This window comes from Athene cunicularia (genome assembly GCF_003259725.1).
Source record: "Athene cunicularia isolate RWA chromosome 3 unlocalized genomic scaffold, athCun1 chr3_part1, whole genome shotgun sequence".
In the NCBI taxonomy this organism is placed as follows: Eukaryota; Metazoa; Chordata; class Aves; order Strigiformes; family Strigidae; genus Athene; species Athene cunicularia.
Window position 1 is genome coordinate 50,128,249 of NW_020799097.1, and position 18,121 is coordinate 50,146,369.

General features: G+C 40.1%; 1 protein-coding gene across 1 annotated transcript in view; it reads left to right on the forward strand.

The window, feature by feature from the left end:
- The first annotated feature begins 386 nt into the window (after positions 1-386).
- LOC113477701 overlaps positions 387-18,121 on the forward strand; it is a 35,246-nt gene continuing 17,511 nt past the window's right edge. Inside the window, 5 exon segments of the mRNA XM_026844190.1 lie at positions 387-523; positions 1,564-1,636; positions 8,335-8,436; positions 11,725-11,889; positions 15,654-15,857. Of these exon segments, the coding sequence (XP_026699991.1) occupies positions 387-523; positions 1,564-1,636; positions 8,335-8,436; positions 11,725-11,889; positions 15,654-15,857 (681 nt within the window).

Here is an 18,121-nt window from a genome sequence, read left to right on the forward strand (position 1 = left end):
AACTTTCTGAAGTGTCCTTAAGAAACTGGATCAAGGAGGGAGGAGATGGTATTTGTTAGTGGGATGCAGGAGGATACTAGAAAATTTTGGGGCCAAAAGAGTTTTTCTGCTATTTTTCTCAGGCTAGCAATCAAAATGAGAAAAATCACATTCATCCAGTTCCGTTCCTGATACTGAAGGAAAAATCTTCTTGTTAAAGGAGATGCTGTATAAACAATTCTTTAATGAAGTTGCTACATATTATATATAGTCTATATGGGAGTGGGAATTTGTGCTTTTTAGGTGGACAGTTCTCCAGGTCCAGAGCTCACAAGTGATTTGCTCTTGAGAAAGGAACTTCTTCTCAACTGCTTTGTCTCTTGGTCTGCCAAACTGAAATAGGCAAAATGGATGAAGTGTACCAGATCTCTTCTACTGAGAAGGTCCAGCAGCTGGAACAAGAACTAGCAGCACAGCTGGCAGAGCTGAAGTCAGAAATAGAAGACAACAGGATACTCCAGGGAATACAGAGAAGGGCATACAGGTAACAAGAATTTTCTGGGGAATGAAGAAGAGAGTGAGATTATAGCAGTGTATCATGTCTCTTATTGGGTTTTTTTGGTTATGATACAAAAGTCATGTGTCTATATCACTCTTAAATTTCTGTACCTGAATACACACCAGGAGCCAGGAATAGCAGCTTTTTTATTGTGTCTACCACGGAATTAGGATAGAAATGGAAGAGAATGTCAAAACATAAACTAAATTGATTTCATGTTGTATATTGTAAACAAAAGTTTAAGTCTCCCTAGAATGTCAAGTATTTCCTTCTTATAGTGAAGAGGAAGTAGCTTCAAATGTAATGCTGGGATGTAAACAGAACGGTCACATATAAGACAGCTGCTCTTACTTTCCTCAGCGATGGTGAGATGCAAGCTATGAAAATGTGCCCAAGTTGGGCATTACGCTTCGGGGAAGCTATAGACCACCTGGAGAATATGTGAAGGAAAACAGAGGTGAAGAATACTTGACTAGGACACCTGAAGGAAAGGAGCTGGACTTATGTCTCTAGCCCATTTTCTCTAGATTGAACTCTGACAGGCTTGGTGCCATAACCACTTCCCTGAGGAGCCTGTTCCAGTGACCAACCACCCTCTCAGTGCAGAACCTTTTCCTCATGTCCAACGTTGATGCATGAGTATTATAAAATAGTTCTCCTCCAGAAGTTTTCTCAGCCCCTTCTTCTGTGATGTGGATGTATTAGGAAGGAAGTTGACAAAATTGTGAAGGATGCTTGTTAAGGAACTCCACTGCATAGTTGTGGGTTGTAATATGTGTCCATAGGATTGACAAGTATCCAGATGGACTTTTTAAGAGCTTTGACTAAAAAATAGAGATGGAAGAAAACAGTTTGCCAAAAAAAAAAGCTGCTAATTAAATAAATTCTGCTGCGTTAATATAGACTTTTCATACCATTAAACTTGTTTACTGTTAACTTCATGGAGTTGTGCAGGGCCTGACAAATGTTTGGTTTATACCAGCTTGTATGTAACATCCTGTTGAGTTTTTTTTTTTTTCTTGCAGTTCTGTTGCAATTCCAAAGGATGCATCTTATTTCAGAAAAGAAAGGGAGGTAATACTGAAGAAAGCCTTACAGGTAGGTAGCTAAAATGTACACTGACTAAAAAAAAATCTCTTTGCTTTTTACCAAGTACTAACTGAAAATTAAAATCAGAGGAAGTTATAAGGTTTTTGGCATCTGGGCCTGTAAAGACAGAATGGAAAGGGTTATAATGTTGCTTATGCAGCAATAAAAGCATAACCTGTCTTTTATTTGAATAATAATGTGGACCTGGCTCTGCAGTGTTTGTTTATATGACAACTCCCAATTAAATTCAAAGCCTAAGCATTTTTCTGTATTTACCACTTAAAAAAAAAAAAAAAAAAAAGTGATCCGTTTGCAGGTGGCAGAAGCAAAACCTCTTGTTATTCAGGCTGATGTCGTGCAGAGGGAGTTAGAGAGCTGCTGGAGAAGGGAGCACACAGCAACAAACTTGCCTCTGCTACTGCACCAGGTAGGGCTCCCGCTTGCTGCGAGGGTTCAGGAGCTTTCCTCCGGCCCAGCAGGTTGCACTGTGCACATCTGAAAATAAAACCAGTATGAAAATCCTTCCTGAAAACGGGAACGAAAATGTTAGTGCTTGCAATTCCCTCGTACGATGGGAAAATTGCCTCTTCTCTTTTGCTTTTGTGCTCGTCTCGTAAGTCTGTGTTGTGAATTATTTTTATTTTCATTCTTAACGTGGAGTTTAAATTTCTAGGTTCCGGTGGACTGAACTCTGACATTTTCCTTGTACTGACTGTTTTTTTTCATTCCCACAATAATACTGCCACGGCGACAACTTAGGGGAAGTACCCTTCATGGACAAATAAAACAGCACAGCAGTCTTTGGTGACTGGTTAGCTGTTGTTTTGGTGTTATTCTCTGATGCTAATGATGATCTATATACTGCTTAAGTTTCCTATAATGCTAAGCTGCTGTTGTTTGATAATGTGTGATTTGCTGGTTATTTCTGATTTTATTCAAGTTTTTTACAGACAGAATTACTCAGCTAGTCCAGAGTAAATATTTGCACATGCTTAGATGGAAGAGATTTTGCACGCACAGTAGTGTTATTGAACAGCTTTATCCTCTCTATCAGGTAAGAACCAAAACCTACGATGTAGCACATATATATATATATATATATATCTAGCACAGTAGCTGCTCATGAAAAACAAAGTGTTAGCAATGGCTTTTCTTCCACACAAATAAAAGGATATTAAAGTTAAGGGTAATTTGTCTCTGGACATTCACTCACAGCTGTCTGTTTATGGTCAACTGCTCAGACAGATTCACTATTTGGACTGAAATTTCCTTTTCCTCATTGGGTTGAAAATACCATTTGTAAGCATTTAGGAAGGAAATAAACCTTTGATATTACTCTCAAGCTAGGATTCCTCATGCAGGGGGAATGCAATTACCTTCTAGAAGAAGCAGAAATTTTAAAATGACAGTGTCTCTTTTATATACATAAACAGAAGCAATTAGTCACATCATGGAGGAATACAATGATGCAGTTCAGAGGGCTGCAAGACTTTCAGCAGCAAGGGAAAGTTTCCTGACAGGAAAGGAAAATCTGGTGAATGTAGTGACATAGGAAGATCTGATGATTTACACTCGGTGGTTAGTGTGTGTTACCTACACTCTCTGAAGAGCATTCACCATTTTCTCCAGGTAAGAAGAGTGTGTTCTGAACAGTGAAGTATGATTATGAAACCTTCAAGTCTTGGATAAGAAACTGAGGAAGATCAAATTCAATGTAAAAGAAATCTAGACATTTGTAGGTAGGGAGCTAGATTGTGTACATACAACTTTCAATTCTTTTAGCAGATTGATTTTACTAGAAAGGAAATATTATACAATGATAAAGCTGAATTTAAGTAAGGGCCATAATGAGCTCCCTGGGTTCAGTGTAGATAGTGTTGGGCTGCTTGGATTTGAGGAGATCCAGAATGAGCAGGAGAAAGCTTGGAGACACTTTATTATTACTGTGATGATGTTTTGATAGAAAAGGACATTGTCAAAGGGCTGAGTCATCTCAATGAACAGTCTGTAGACTTGATGAGTATTTGTTTGTTTAAGCATCACCTTTCAAAAAGAAAATTTAATATTTCCTTATTTTATCTAGTTTCCTTAATGATTTTATTATATGAGTGCTATACTTTATTATATGAATGACTCAACTTCTGGACGTATAGACAATGGATAACTATGATTTTTTTTCTCTCTTTTGTGTTTTATTTTATAAATTTGCAACTGAATAGTTTGTATGCTTTCTAAATGACTGAGAGAAACAACAGGTATGTTCTTAACTCCAGGTTCTCCAGCATTTACCTATTTCTCACAAGATGAATGTGGCTGAGGATAAACATCCTGATATGGTCCAAGACAGCTGGGACAAATTAAGAAGTGCTTTTGACAAGAATTCAGATCTTTTTAATATTGACATGTTTCCCTGTTCAAGAATTTTAAGACTAATGGTGAGAAATTATCAGCTTTCCTTTAAAACCACAAGTGCTTCAGATAATGCGTTTATTGATGTATATTCTTTGAGAAAGGTCAACGGTGCAAATGTTGCCATCCTTGGCTGCTCAATGGACTCAATGGTTCTTATGGGTCCCATCCAACTTGAGATATTCGATGATTCTATAATCAGTATGCTTACAGGAAGCATACATTACATAATACCTATGCTTGAGAAATTTGGAGTGTGGCTTATAAAGTCAGCAAGAATCCTAGAAATGTGGTGTTCAAATTTCAGGGTGTGGAGCCCTGAATCTGCAGCGGTTGCTCCTCTGGCCTTACTGTGCCCTGGGCTGCAGAAACAGGTGGTTCAGAAAGATACTTGTGGGATCAACTCGGTGGAGAATCCAGGATGTTGTCCTGATTATGCCAAACCCTGAAACGCACCTTTCCAACTTTCTACAAGAATATTATTTGAAATATTTCTATGAGTGATGTGTTTCTGGAGAAACTAAGAGGAGAGAACTATTCTTTTAAGACTTACACTGAAGTATCTCTAGAAAAATCTCCTCGTGGTTATTTTCAAGTTCACTTCCCTTTTGAAGGAAGGGAGGGAGTGATGTTGTTTATGTGGAGATACCCTGTGAGTGGTACTTAGCAAGCAAGGCAGCATTCCTGTTGCAGGGTGTTTCAATCCTATGATTTAACCCATGCTTTTACAGAGTGGGAACAGTGCAGAACCATAGGAGCTCACAGGGTTGTCTCTGGAAATGCACAACTCCTCTCTCCTGGGGACTAGGCAGAGTGTATGCTGCCTCCTTGCATTTGAGAAGTGGGCTGGCCAGGGTGACAGAATGAAAAGGGGCTGTGACTTGTCCCTCCCATCTCCTTTCTCCACTGAAAACTTCTACCACAAGGGATGTTCCTGTGGGTCTGCACAGGGGAGCAAGGCACAGCCCTGGTATGGAGTGGCACTGTCCAACCAGTGACAATTGATTGAGACTAGTGCTAAGGAAAGTGCAGATTTACCTGGGGCAAATAAGGGGCCTTTAGCCCTTAGTTAGTAGTCTAACTAAGCTCTAACTGATCTAACTGGTGGTGCTGCTGCAGCACGCTTTCACTCCTTGGGCCCGAGGGGGTCCCATGTTGAGGAGATATGGCAGGACTGCCCCAGGAGTACAGTGCTACAGATGTTAAGGCACAGGGAGAGGTGGGTTAGACTCTTCTCTCCAAATGAAGCCACTTAAACAGGCTACATTTCTCTTATATGAGCAGGATAGGAGAGGGAGGGGTGATCTGGGATACAGTGGGCTAATAATGTAGAAAGAAGGACGCAAGACTACAGTGTTATAGAGTTCACATAAGCCATTCATTTTTCCACGGAGTAGACCCTTATTGATATTAAAAAGCAACTTACAAGTGCTCTAGCTCATTTTGATCTTCAGTATCTACTTATTTAATATTTGAGGAACAGTATCATATTACCATCATAAGCTTCATTCATCTGCTATCTAGATCTGAGCTTCATAGATGAAATAACAGAATGATTAAACAGGACATTAAAACCAAAGCTGAAGTAAAGCATGGAATAGAAACGCAGATGGCCCTTTATTGCTGAAACAATTAGATAATAAATTAGATTACATGTAGTTCCACTAAATCCCAAGAGTTTTGTTGAACTTTAGCAAACTGTAATTGACCTATTAGGATCTTTGCATGTATCAGTAGTACCCACGAGTACTGGGTAGAGAAAAATCAGTTGACACTTATTTGGACTTTCAAAAATCTTTGGAAAAGTAGTAGCAGAAAAAGTGCTGCTGTTTATTATGGCTTGGCCTAAGACAAAGCCCAACTAGTTGACCAAACCCCCCATGTTAACTATGTCTCTCAATGAGTGGAAAAAGGGGAAGAAAAGATGACAAAACTTAGAGGAACACAGTAGTTTTGGCTCTTTAAGGATGAAGGAATACTGATATCCATCAAAGCCTTGAGCAAGTCTGAGATGAGGTAAAGAAGGAGGAGAAAACAGTTCTTCTAAAAATGGTGCTATGTTGCCAACAGACTCTTCAACACCGATACCAGGCCAGACTCAGCCATCCCCAGTACAGCCTTGTTTCAGAAGTTTGCAGTAGCAACATCATGCCAGAATCAGATACCGGAGGAGTGATAACCCTGAAATAGTAACATACTTGAAGTTCTTGTGGCATGTGAAGATTTGGGAGGTGTGTGTGTGTGAGAAGAATGTTGTCCACCCCTGAGCCAGTACTCTGTTCAGGCAGTAGGATTTGTTAGCTGACATCCTTTCCATGCTAGAAGATAGGCATTCCAAGGATCATGGAAGTGCCCTGACCTGCAACAGCTGTAAGTCTTTTGGAGTGTAGCAGAAGACCCTTTCTTAAGAGAAATGAAAATACTAAAAATCCATACAATGTGGGTTTTTCTCACCATCGCATTCCATTCTCTGTCATACTTCTGCTTCAGGACAAAAAAAGGGGAATTACATCATTTCGTGGATGCAAAGCAAAGGGCACTGGCAGCATTGCTTACAGGCATCTTATAGTCATGTTTCTTAAAGTGTTGATGTTCTCCAGCTGGTCTGATTATGGCTTTTTACAGAATCCTGCCACAAGGACACTGGAATAATTTTGCCCCAGCACAGCACTGAAACTGAGGAGCTGAAGCCTCAGCTCCAGCTTCTGCTTTCTCACTTTGGTATTGACTACAACCTTAAAGACCTCAAGAAGTCAGATGATGAGATGGTGCTCTTTTCACTGGTAACTGAAATGTACTTCTCAACACTAAAAAAAAATTAAAAAAAAAAAATTCTTTAAAAGTATGGAATGAACTTCCATTTATTACAAGTCAGTGTTTTGCATCATGGAAAGGTAAGACTGTGGGCATTTTTGCTCTTAACAGGAAGCAGCAGAAAGGCTTGGCTTGCTCTGACTAAGCTATAATAACTGCTCATGTTCGGATTTTCAGCATCATGGTTCTGATTCCGTATGTTTGTTCTCTTAGCTCTCACTAGGGCTTTTGGTGAATTTTTCTCGAGTTTTCCTGCCCTTGTTTGGTGTCTCCCCGAGCTGTGGTGCTTCCACTAGAGGTCGGCTGTGACACGTCATCGCCCAGGACCTCGCCCAGCCTCTGCAGTTCAGGGGTTACCAGCAGGAAAATTCTGGGTTTTGTCTTTTCTCTCATCCAAAAGGCAAAACCAACTGAAAATCTCCACCATGTGTCCAGGGTCCAAAAGAGATGCATAGCTGTTAAACAGAAATAACATACTGCTTTTAAATACATGGCTTGCCTTACAAATTGCACCTTGTATGATAACAGGTGGTACAGCTGGAAAGGGCAAAGGTTTGGTTGCATAAACTGGTCTGTAAGTCTCTCATCAAAGTAACATTTAACTAGTCTAGCTGAACTCACTGAACTATCTAAAATAAACACAGGCAGATTTGTTTACAAAACTAGGCAATAATGTAAATTATCTTCATTGTAGGCTGGCAGTGGCTTATTAATTTTTGGACAGGATTTTCAAAGTACACCTTCTAGGCTAATGCTCTTCCTATTGAAGCCAGCAATAATAAATTTGCCATTGACTTTGTCTGAAAGACTGTGGTTTTAAAAATCTTCATCTTCTTTTTGGAGGCTGCAGAGTTAACAGTAGGGAGTTTTTTCATTGTGTCTTCTGGAAAGGAGAGAAAACACAGGACCAGAATGTCACTTTTATCACATTTATTTACTTTTTCAGCTGATAATATGCACTATTACTTTGCTATAGAATTTAATATCCAGCTTGGGAAATTTGTAACAGTACCATCTCTTTTTATGCTTTAGGTTATCCAAAAATTTATAAGTGTCTTCTGCAAACAACAGACAATGAGAACTTTTTCAGTTTATGACAAAGAGGTTTCTCAGTCAGAGAACTGGGGTGTGCTAGATCCATCCAGAGCTTTGAAAAAGAGAGCCAACTGAATCCCTTTTTTAAAGGTAATTTTGAAGAACTTTCCTTTTTCAATTGTGTTAGTGCTAACCAGTCTTCAGGATGTACCAAGACACATTTCAGCAATTAAAGTCTAAAATGTTTCTTTTGAGAAATAGAGTGATGCTTTTTTTTATAAATTCAGGCCTTATCAAACTACTATATTTCTGTATAGTCAAGAGCCCCTTTTCATGTCTGTTGAAAATAAAAAGTGAATGTATTGCACATTCTTTAGTAAATATTGCCTTCTATACCAAAAATATGTAGTCATATTCATAAGTTTTGTGGTTACTTTTATGTCAACCAGATTAAGCCTAAAGCAGATCCCTGGCAGCAAAAGCTTTTGATAAAACTGAAGCAATGGAAAAAAGTGGATAAGCTGATGGACCTTCATTCAAAATTTGTAGAGGTAATATAACGTAAAGTGATTTAATTTAAAGTGATTTTAATTTATTTATTGTTCACTTCCAGGGAAATTGATATCTCTAGAGAAAGCTTGCCTCAGGTTTAGGTATCATGTGTATATGCCTGAATTCATTGAAGACTCATTACTAAGGTGCTATAGAGATTTCTTCTCCCCTCTTTCTCAGTTCAGTGGTTTCAAAAGGCCGTTTGAACACTTTCATGAATATTCAAAAGCTCTGAAGTTCATATAAATCAGGTCAAGATCAGCCCTGGAATTTGTGTCAAAGGGATTGTTCAGAACAGCTTTTTTAAACTGTGACCAAGGTTCCGAATTCTGCTCAAAAGACAAGGAGATGCTTCACAGTCTAAAACTTGATAGGGCACAATGTGCCCCAGGGAGAAGTTACTGAGTGTCTCTATTTTGGTTCTAGTTTCACAGGTTGTCTTGATTCAGGTGATACATTGCCATTTTGGGCCATTTTGAGGATGTCCTACAGGACAGCTCGGTCTAGGCTGCCAGCCATCTAAAAAATGGCAATGTGCATTCACAGATCAGGCCTGCTTTGCATCCACAAGGAGCCTGAGGCACAACCAACACATCATTGTCTTGCAAATGGAGATCATCTGTGAAGAGTAGTATTCATTTGTCCTAATTGCATCTTATTCACTGAATGTACCCTGCAGGGCTGACTTGCAGATGCCCAGTCAGCTCTGCTCATTCCCGCCTGCTGCAGATGCCTAAATGACCTTCAGGGTGCGATAGGCTGGCCAGGTGTACTGGGGTCTTGCCACATTTTTCCGGTGAAAGTTGAGCAGGTTGAAAGCTGATATAACAAGAGTTCTCTGCCTCTCAAGGATGAGGAAAACTAGTGCAATTAAGATGGTGAACTACTGTAGAATTGGATCTGTATAAACATCTCGTCCAGTAAAACTGGTCTGGCAATCAGATGGTTGCTCTGCCTCTCTTCCCCGGGTGACCCTGAGCAATAAGAACACCTTGTAGTTCAGCTTTCAGTTTTACACAGGAACCAGAGAATAAATCCCTTCTCTAAAGCTGTGGAGGAGTCATGCCCCTGTGTGCCCTTTTCTATCAATAATCACATTCCTGCCAAATGGAAAGTCCTTGGTGATCTGTCCCTTCCTTTGGTACCTGGGCAGTGTTGGGCACACCAGAGCAGCCTAAGCCATGTGTCCAGCTCATGCGAGAGGCTTCGTCAGCCCTGAAATGTCACTGGGCTCCTTGGTCTTCTCTCCCCAAAGAACCACTGCCGGCAGGCCATCCAAATATCTCTGTCCTCAGCCTTGAAGATCCCCTGCTGTCTAGAAAGGGGGTAGTGAGCTTGCCACAGAGCCCCAGATAATGCTCTGTATGTGTCTGAGTTATGGGCAAGCCTTGATTTGGGACCCCCGTGGGAGTTGCTGCCTTCCTTGGGGGTGCTAGCTGAAGAGAGGAGGAGGCGGCTTCCCATCTGCATGGCAACTGTGGATGGCACAGGGCAGAACAGGGGCGAGGATGTCAGAAAAGCAACCAAAGCAACATGCAAACACCCAGAAACAGGCAGAGCAGACAGTGCCAGCTCAGCAAGGTAGAGCCCTTGGTGCTGTAGCCCTGGACCACATGCAAGGATGGTGCCTGCTCTGTTGCCCAGCCCAGGATTGCTTAGGATCCCAACACCTGAAGATGTCCTTATTGAAACAGCAACAGGGAGCCTTTGTAAGCAGTTTCTGTTGGGCTGCAGGCAGGAGGGTGATGAAGCTATGCTGGAGCAAGCTACTCCATGGCTTGGGAAGGAGAAAATGAAGGTTCCTGGCTTCCCACCCTGCTCACCTTCCAGAAGCGTCTTCCCACTGCCTGACTTCCCATTTTGTGTTTCAGTGTCTAACAAGCCTAAAAATAAATATAACTCTAAGGGAACAAAGGTGCTTGGCTGTGGAACACCAGATGGTAACCATGTTTAGCAGAGAAGCAGTAAAGGATCAGAAGTTGTTGACTCCCAATCAGTAAGAAAGTGAATGAAGGAAATGTTTGGGAAATGAACGGAAAAATATCTTCCATAGGGTGTGATATTTAATTTACATTTTTGTTAAAGACTGCTTATTCCCCTGTGCCCCTCCTTTTTTGTTTGCTTGTTTTTTGTTTTGGGGTTGTTGTTTGTTTTTTTTTTTTATCCTGAGTTATACAAGGTTCCATTTGTTTTGACTTCTCAGCATCTTTGTTCAAAACAGATGATAAAGAAAAGTCCTATAAAACTCCTGGTCTTAATCCCCTTAGAATTCCTATCAATGCTTTGCTAGAATTCATGTCAACAGAATTTTACTGATGCCAATAATTACTAAAGCACAACCATGTTTTTCAAATTATTCTTCCAATACAAGTGACAATTTAAAAAAATCCTGCAAGATTAGATGTGTTTTTAAAAAATTACCTTTGTACTACTAATAATTTTGTTTAACCTGTTTTTTGGCAGTACTCCTTATATATTTAGTCTCCCTGGTTCCTATTTAACATTCATTATTTACTGTCATGGTCTCACAAAGCATTTGAGAGAGAACTTTTTTTAAATTGAAGAAATCAGAAAGTGGATGTGTAGACTTTGCTGCTGAAGTTAATTTTACAGTATTTTAAATAATTGAATGTATTTGATTTTGATGATAGTCTTAGAAAGATTAGCAATTTATGGTCTTTTTTAAAAAATTTAAGACTGAAATAAGCTTACTTTTATGATCCCTGTTTTCAGACCTTTTGTCCATGCCAGATTTTTCACAAAGAAACCATTCTTTCAGATCTTGCCACAGCATGTAGTTTTTCTGAAAAGCTTGGGCAAAAGTCGTCATCACCATTAACAAAAGTAAAAATGGCTTTGCAGCTCACTGAGACAATAAAAAAAAGATCATTCTCCTTTTTTTTCCATTGTGGCTTGCTCGCCAAATATGATATGTTTGGTTTTGGTCAAGAAACATGTATATCTCCTTGAGTGTCAGAGGTAACAAGAGAGAAGGAATCACCCAATAGTCCCCTCCCTAAATCTCAGTTAGAAAAAAAGCGCTTTCCTATTCTTTCTTATCTGGTGTATTCCCTCCATATGCTGTGACTGGCAAGCCCCTTTCTACATTTTCACCTTGGAAAGGGGGCAGCAGACCACTCTCCCAAATAAAGGAGAAGCAGTAACAAGCAGAGGCTCCCTCACTAGATGCTCTGTATTGACTCTGCCTCACTATGGGACAGGGGCTGCACACAGACTTGTTTGCCTTGTAAATCTTTTGTCTGTGTGTTGATGTGGTTTGAAACAAGGTCTCGGACATAGAGACAGTGGTGGAAGGTCTCCAGGAACATGCGGCAGCAGTGTTCAAGCCACATCCTGTGCAGTCAGGTTCTACCGCTTCTTCTCATGCCTCCGAACAGCAGAGCTACAATCATGTCTGGAAGGAGATCTATGTCTGCACTGAGCTCCACCAGGTACTTAGAAGGGGAAATGAAGAATAATGATCAATTAAACATGTCTAGCAAGTGTTTGTCAGCTCTGATAGAGGGCTTCTCTAAGAGTTTTCTATTTGAACACCACTGTTCCCCTATTTCAAAACTCAGCCTCCTGCTAACTGCTGCTGAGCAGGAGCTGCCCAGCTGCAGTGCGCGGTCGCACGCCCAAGCCACATCGGCGATGTCCTCTCCTCCTTGATGCTCACTAGCTGCTGTGCACCCTTCGGTCCAGTCATAGCACAAGCAGCACAAGATTACACCTACCTAAAAATAGTGTGTGTACATGCCTGTGGCAGGGCTGGGGTGTGAATTTGGCTTCAAGGAATAGAAGTGTGCCCTAGTATATACTGGAGAGTGTCATTTATGGAACAGGTTGGCATGTGTGTAGGGGGGAGAGGGGAGGAAAGGGTGGGATGTCTTTGTTTGCTGGAGGCCATCCAGCATCTGAGCACCTGTGGACCTGACAGCAGATGCCTGCTTTGTGCAGGGCAGGTGTGACAGCAAGTTCCTCCTCTTGGGGAGGAAGTGGCATTTGTGGGCATGACCTCACGGAGGTACAGAAGCTGTGAGAGATCTTCAAGTTTGGGAAGAGAGGAAAAAAAACCACAAATGGGCTAACTGGCAGGGTAGCGAATGAGAAGTAAGACCTACCTCTCAGGTATCTGGGGAATTTGTAGTAACTGTGACATGCCTTATGTGGCGAGCTCTGTGACTAATCTTCTGAATTTCAGTGTATGACTTTGATTACCTATTTCTTTATTGTCCTTCTGACTCAGAAGTCATTCACAGCTGCTGCTTTGACAAATATAAAACCACTATGCACAGGACTGTTATATCTCAGAAGTTCCTGTATCTGCAGCCCAATGCTTCCTTTGTCTCACTCTGCCTGTGCCTGCCTGCTCACACCAATGGGCCCCGGGTGGCAAGTTAAGAAAGGACTGAACAATATCCTCGCTCAGCTGTTTTTTAAAGTGGAAAGGTCTCAGCTGCTGGGGCTGGCTGCAGCCGCAGTGCTAGTGAGAAGGTCTTGCTCCCCTGCACTTGGACAGGACCAAGCAGGGCAGCAGGTAATACAGGAGCAGGGGAGAGGGAACAGAGGGAGAGAGCCAGCATTTAGTCTCTTCCCACTCCCTTTTTCCATATCTGCCCCAAGCCTGATACCAACTCCATGTTAAAAAATAAACCCACATTTTTCTGTCAGGAAAATCTCCCACATGTAAAAACATACGGTTCTTCCTATCCCAGGCTGACCTTGACCAGGAAATATTTGATTACTTAATGAAAACCTCAGGAAAAAAATACATTGGTTTGACTCACCAGCTACATGATGATTAATTAAAAAAAAAAAAGAAAGAAAACAGGATTGTACTGTGCATCTTCTGTCAAGTGCACTGAGCCCACGAATGGGCTGGGAAAGAATACCTATCTGGAGCAATGCAAGGGATGTGATTGATCTCAAATTTGAAACAGTCTAGTCATGACAGTTATTGGAAAACTAGAATTAGATCCTCCACAGAACAGCTCTGTCCAGGTCTCAGTGTTTTTAAAATAGAAATTCAGCTGCTACACAAAAATATGCCATCACTTTTTTCCTCATTTCACTTGCATTTTTCAGACAGCATTGTCTGTATCTTTTTTTAGTGGAAATGCTTCATCCCCTGCTTAGTCCGTATACTTATTGTGATATTTAATAGAGATGTACAATTAATGCTGTTGATTCAGGAAAATATTTTTTAATTCTGTTTGACCTCACATTATTTTAAGTAATAGACGTTGAAGGACCTAGTTTCTCTAAAATTTAAGAAATTAAACCTTTAGAGTCAACGAGGATAAGATGAATGAGGATGATCATGCTTAGTAAGGATAGAGAAATCAGTTAACAGATAACCTATCATTGCAAGGATTATGTAAAGAATTCTTTGTTTGACATTTTGACATCAAGATTTGTTTGGCTTGAAGGAATTTTTAGAGACAATACACTCACGTCAACTTTCAAATTTATAGAACAGCCCAACATAGTCTCGAGTTTATCTGTGTCACTTCTATGAGTAGCTTTGTTAGGATGTCTCATGTTGAGTAGGATAAATTTGACAAGCACCGATTTGTGAAGATATATTAATAGGATTTTCTCTAATCCAAGAAAACAATGCCAAAATCAATGCTATAAAACCCTTAACACACTGAAAAGAATTCCAACTTATGCCATCCAAGTTCAAATGAAGTGGTAAAATAAATTGGGATAGAGAAGTAGGTAAAGAGGACAAATTTTTCTTATATACTTGATTGCCTGAGGAAATTAATTGTATAATGCCTAGTCCATAATGTTCCACAATTAATAAATACTGTGTGACTCACAGTGATCTTCTCATTTACGCTGGTACTAATGCCAGTTTAATTTCACCGACTGGTGAGTAACTCCTGATGCATGTGAGAAGGCATCAGGATAGAGTTGGTAACAAGGCAAGTGTAGCTTTTTTCCTGCTTGCTGTTCCTCTGTTACTCTTTGTAATACATTGTTGAGTGTGCTGGAAAGGAGTGGGGGGAAAAAAACCCACCACAAGTATTGAATTTAATTTTATGGAATGTTAACTAGAGTATTTAATATATGCTTGGGTTGGGTGTTGTGTATACATCACTGTAAAACTTCTCTACAGCCTAGCTGATGTTACTTACTTGTTGCCACACTATGATTTTGCCCCATGCTCAACCTATGATCTGCTGGAGCCCAGAAATCAGTTTTTCTTTTATGGTAGGAGGAAAAAGGTTGGACTAGGAGGTCAGACATGTCACTAGCATAGCTGGGTTGAGATTTTGATGGAAGAGATGTTCTGAACTTCTTTGGAAGGTTTCGTCGCTCTGACCCTTGACACAGTCTTGTCTTTGGAACGGGGATAGCTTTTTCATACAGCCCATGGACTTTATAAGGATAAACCACTAAAGATTGGAAAGCAATAAAATATTGTGGAGTTATATGCCATGATAATTTCACTGCTGGCTGGATTATGAATTTCATCCAGTACGGCACTTCCTTTCCTATTTTTTCTTTTTGTTATGGTAAAGCCTATGCATAAAGCTGTCAAATACGAATCATATGCATATTTACCACACCAATTTTTAACTGTGTGTGTTGGAACTAGGAACTAACTACAGAGAATGATAACACAGCTGTGGATCACAGTAGGGAGGATGTAGGAAATACCAGCTCCAGTAAGCCTCTGGCATCCTTCAGAAAGAAGAATGAAAGAGGGTAAAAAATTTTTTGTATGTATGTATATATTTATTAAAACCTGAAAGAAGGAAGAAAACTGATATCAACCTACTATTTCTCTGATAAAAGCAGTAGTGCATCCTTTTCTGTTATTCCATACCGCAGGTTTCCATGACAGTCAGTCCTGTAGGCAGCAGCAGCCTTCTCTTAGACAACAGATGTAGCAAAACTCTCCACTTTAGAAAGGTTTAGAAATCTCCTTGAGTAGCAAAAATGTAATTGCATTTTTCCTGTCTGGAAAAAGGTATAGTTATACAGGCAGCTTGCAGCTGCTGGGATTAGAAGAGGGCACACGGAGTGCATGGTGAGGAGAGGAGCCTATTTGTCCCTTCTTTTCTTACATCACCTGAGAGTCCGGGAGCTAAAGGTAAAAAAACTCAACATAAAATCTGCAGAGATCATAGTTAATTTTCTTACGAGGGGAGCTGTCATCCAACTGAAAATGCAACTGTGCTTTTGCTCCGGTTTATTTCAGCAGGTGTGCCTGGGCATCTTTAACTACTTCAGGTCCATAGAGAGAAGCCTGACCATCAGTACCGCCGGCCTCTCCCTCAAGGCCGGCCACCTAATTCCCAGTGCAGAAGACACCTCCTGGGTCAGTGCTGCCAAAGGAGGCACTGGTGTTTTTGGAGGCCTGAGTTCACAGCCGTATATTCACTACACACCAGCTGACTACAAGGTGAGTTATCACCCAGTTTTTAGTCTTCCAAAACACGTGCTTCAACAGGAGTACTTAATCCCATTCTCTCTTCCATGCAAACTATGCTGAGATCAACTGCTGAATCATCTGAGGGATTCGGGGTAGTTTGTTCCTCAGAACCACATGTCTTTCCTTAACAGACTAAATATCTGTATCTACTAGCAGTCTATAGCAAACCTCTGAGAAACTTCAGGCATGTAGAAGTATAATATCAATACTGCCTGTCAGATAAACATTTACTTAGACCGGTGCTGTTGGCAGTGCTACTAGGACCTTTGTAAGTGTGGGATTATCACACAGAGTAGATGTTCCTAAGAAATCTAAGGCATTTTGCAATTTATGGAAATGCTTGTTTAAGTAACTCCTAATGACTTCTAAAATGTATTATTTAGATTTAGGCAGAGTTTAAGACTTAGTGGTTTTTGATCTTGGATGAGGGCATGTGGCTGAAGGGATATAATTAGTACACTTAGCTTCACAGATTGGAAAAATAATAATTCAAAATAAATTTCTAAGGCTTATCAAACTTTGGATTCCCCAACTTTATTGTAAAATATACTGAACAGAATTAATATATCATACTGACATTAGTGGTTTGATGTGATATAATATGTTGACTTTTGAGCTGTAGAATTTCCTTGCAGCTCTGCTACCTAACACTCATCCCAAAGTTCTCATGCAGAAAGCCTGAAGAAGCATGGTAGTATTTTAATGGTAGATTTTTTTCAACATTTTGAGCTCACATTTATTTCTTATGTACTGAAAACTTGTTTGGTTGTGTTGGTTTTGGGGGGGGGGTTGGTTTATTTTGTTGTTTGGTGGTTGTTTGGGTTTTTTTGTTTGTTTTTGTTTTTTTCTGTAGAAACACACGGAACCAAACACACAGGCCACTTCATGGAAGAACTGTGGCTAGAACCAAAAAAGAGGTAGACTTCCTGCCCCTGTTTGTTGCTTATGTTAAGACTTCAACACCCCCCTCCCCTCAAAAAAACCCAAACCAGAAAAAAACTTCATGTCCCTAAACATCAAAAAATCTAAACCTCTTTGAAAATAAAATGTGTGAGGAGGACATAGAGTTGATATTTTTAAGGTATCTTCAGTTTTATTTCTAATATGGCCACATATATCCTTTAAAAATCTGATCGATTAAAATCCCTAAAAGAAAAGCTACTTGGAAGTAAAAAATCATGGTCTTCCACTTAAGAGATGTTGAACCGAGTGGTCCATCATATTTGCATTTTTAACTTAGAAAAAGTAATTTAAAAACTTTTGTTTTCCAATGGGGGGTGTCAGTTTTCCAGGAAGTACTCTTGCGACAAACTCTCCTTCTGAGCTCTGCATAATATACATTTATTTTCATTTCCTTTTTTTTCTGTTGTAGAAGAAATTATGCAAAGGTCAATCCTGACCTTCCATCTAAGCACTCTCTGATCTGGAGATTAGCTGTGAAATACTTCAGAGAGCCCCTAGTAATGAGAGAGATTATTTCACAGTGGCCTCTCTTTCCCCTGGACTAATACATGGATACATATGCTTGAACTTCAACTAAAGCTTAGATAAATATTTGCTAATCCTATTACAATTTAATTGGCAACAAATTTAGAAGCAGGAGCAGCAGTATTTCCTTAACAACAGTTTCTAATGTGTGGTTTGTTTTTGTGGGTTTTTTTTTTTAATATACTGTATGGACTGTCTCTCAAGAACTGAAAGAGTAATAGAGCCATTTAGCTGACAGACTAATTGAGACCTATCTAACATACTCCCTGGCACGTGGTATGAACCCGAAGTATATGGCATTGTTTTTAAAATACTTTTAGCATCTAATCCATGCCCAAAATTGGAGGTGTACCTGTGTTATGAATCCCTCCACACTGTAAACTGTGAGCCTGTGCGATGGCTTAGCACACAATGTATCTGAAACTGAGATTCTGAGGCAGTGTTGCATTCTCCCTGGAAGACTACTTGGGATGGAGATCATCAGAGATGTGACTTTTAATGACAGAAGGCTCTGCAAACAATGCATTATATTAATTTAAAACTCTTTTCTGTCCCTTTTGAGATTCAGCTTAGAAGAAAGTAGATAAAATATATGGAGGCGCACATGAGTGTTGCTTTATAACCCAAAAGGGATTTGTTAAGCCCCAGTAAACCCGAACAGGGGTAGAGGAGGAAAGCCAAAACCTGCAGACAAAAAACATCATGCATAAATATCCAGTTACTTGATTTGTTTCTAGAGACATATA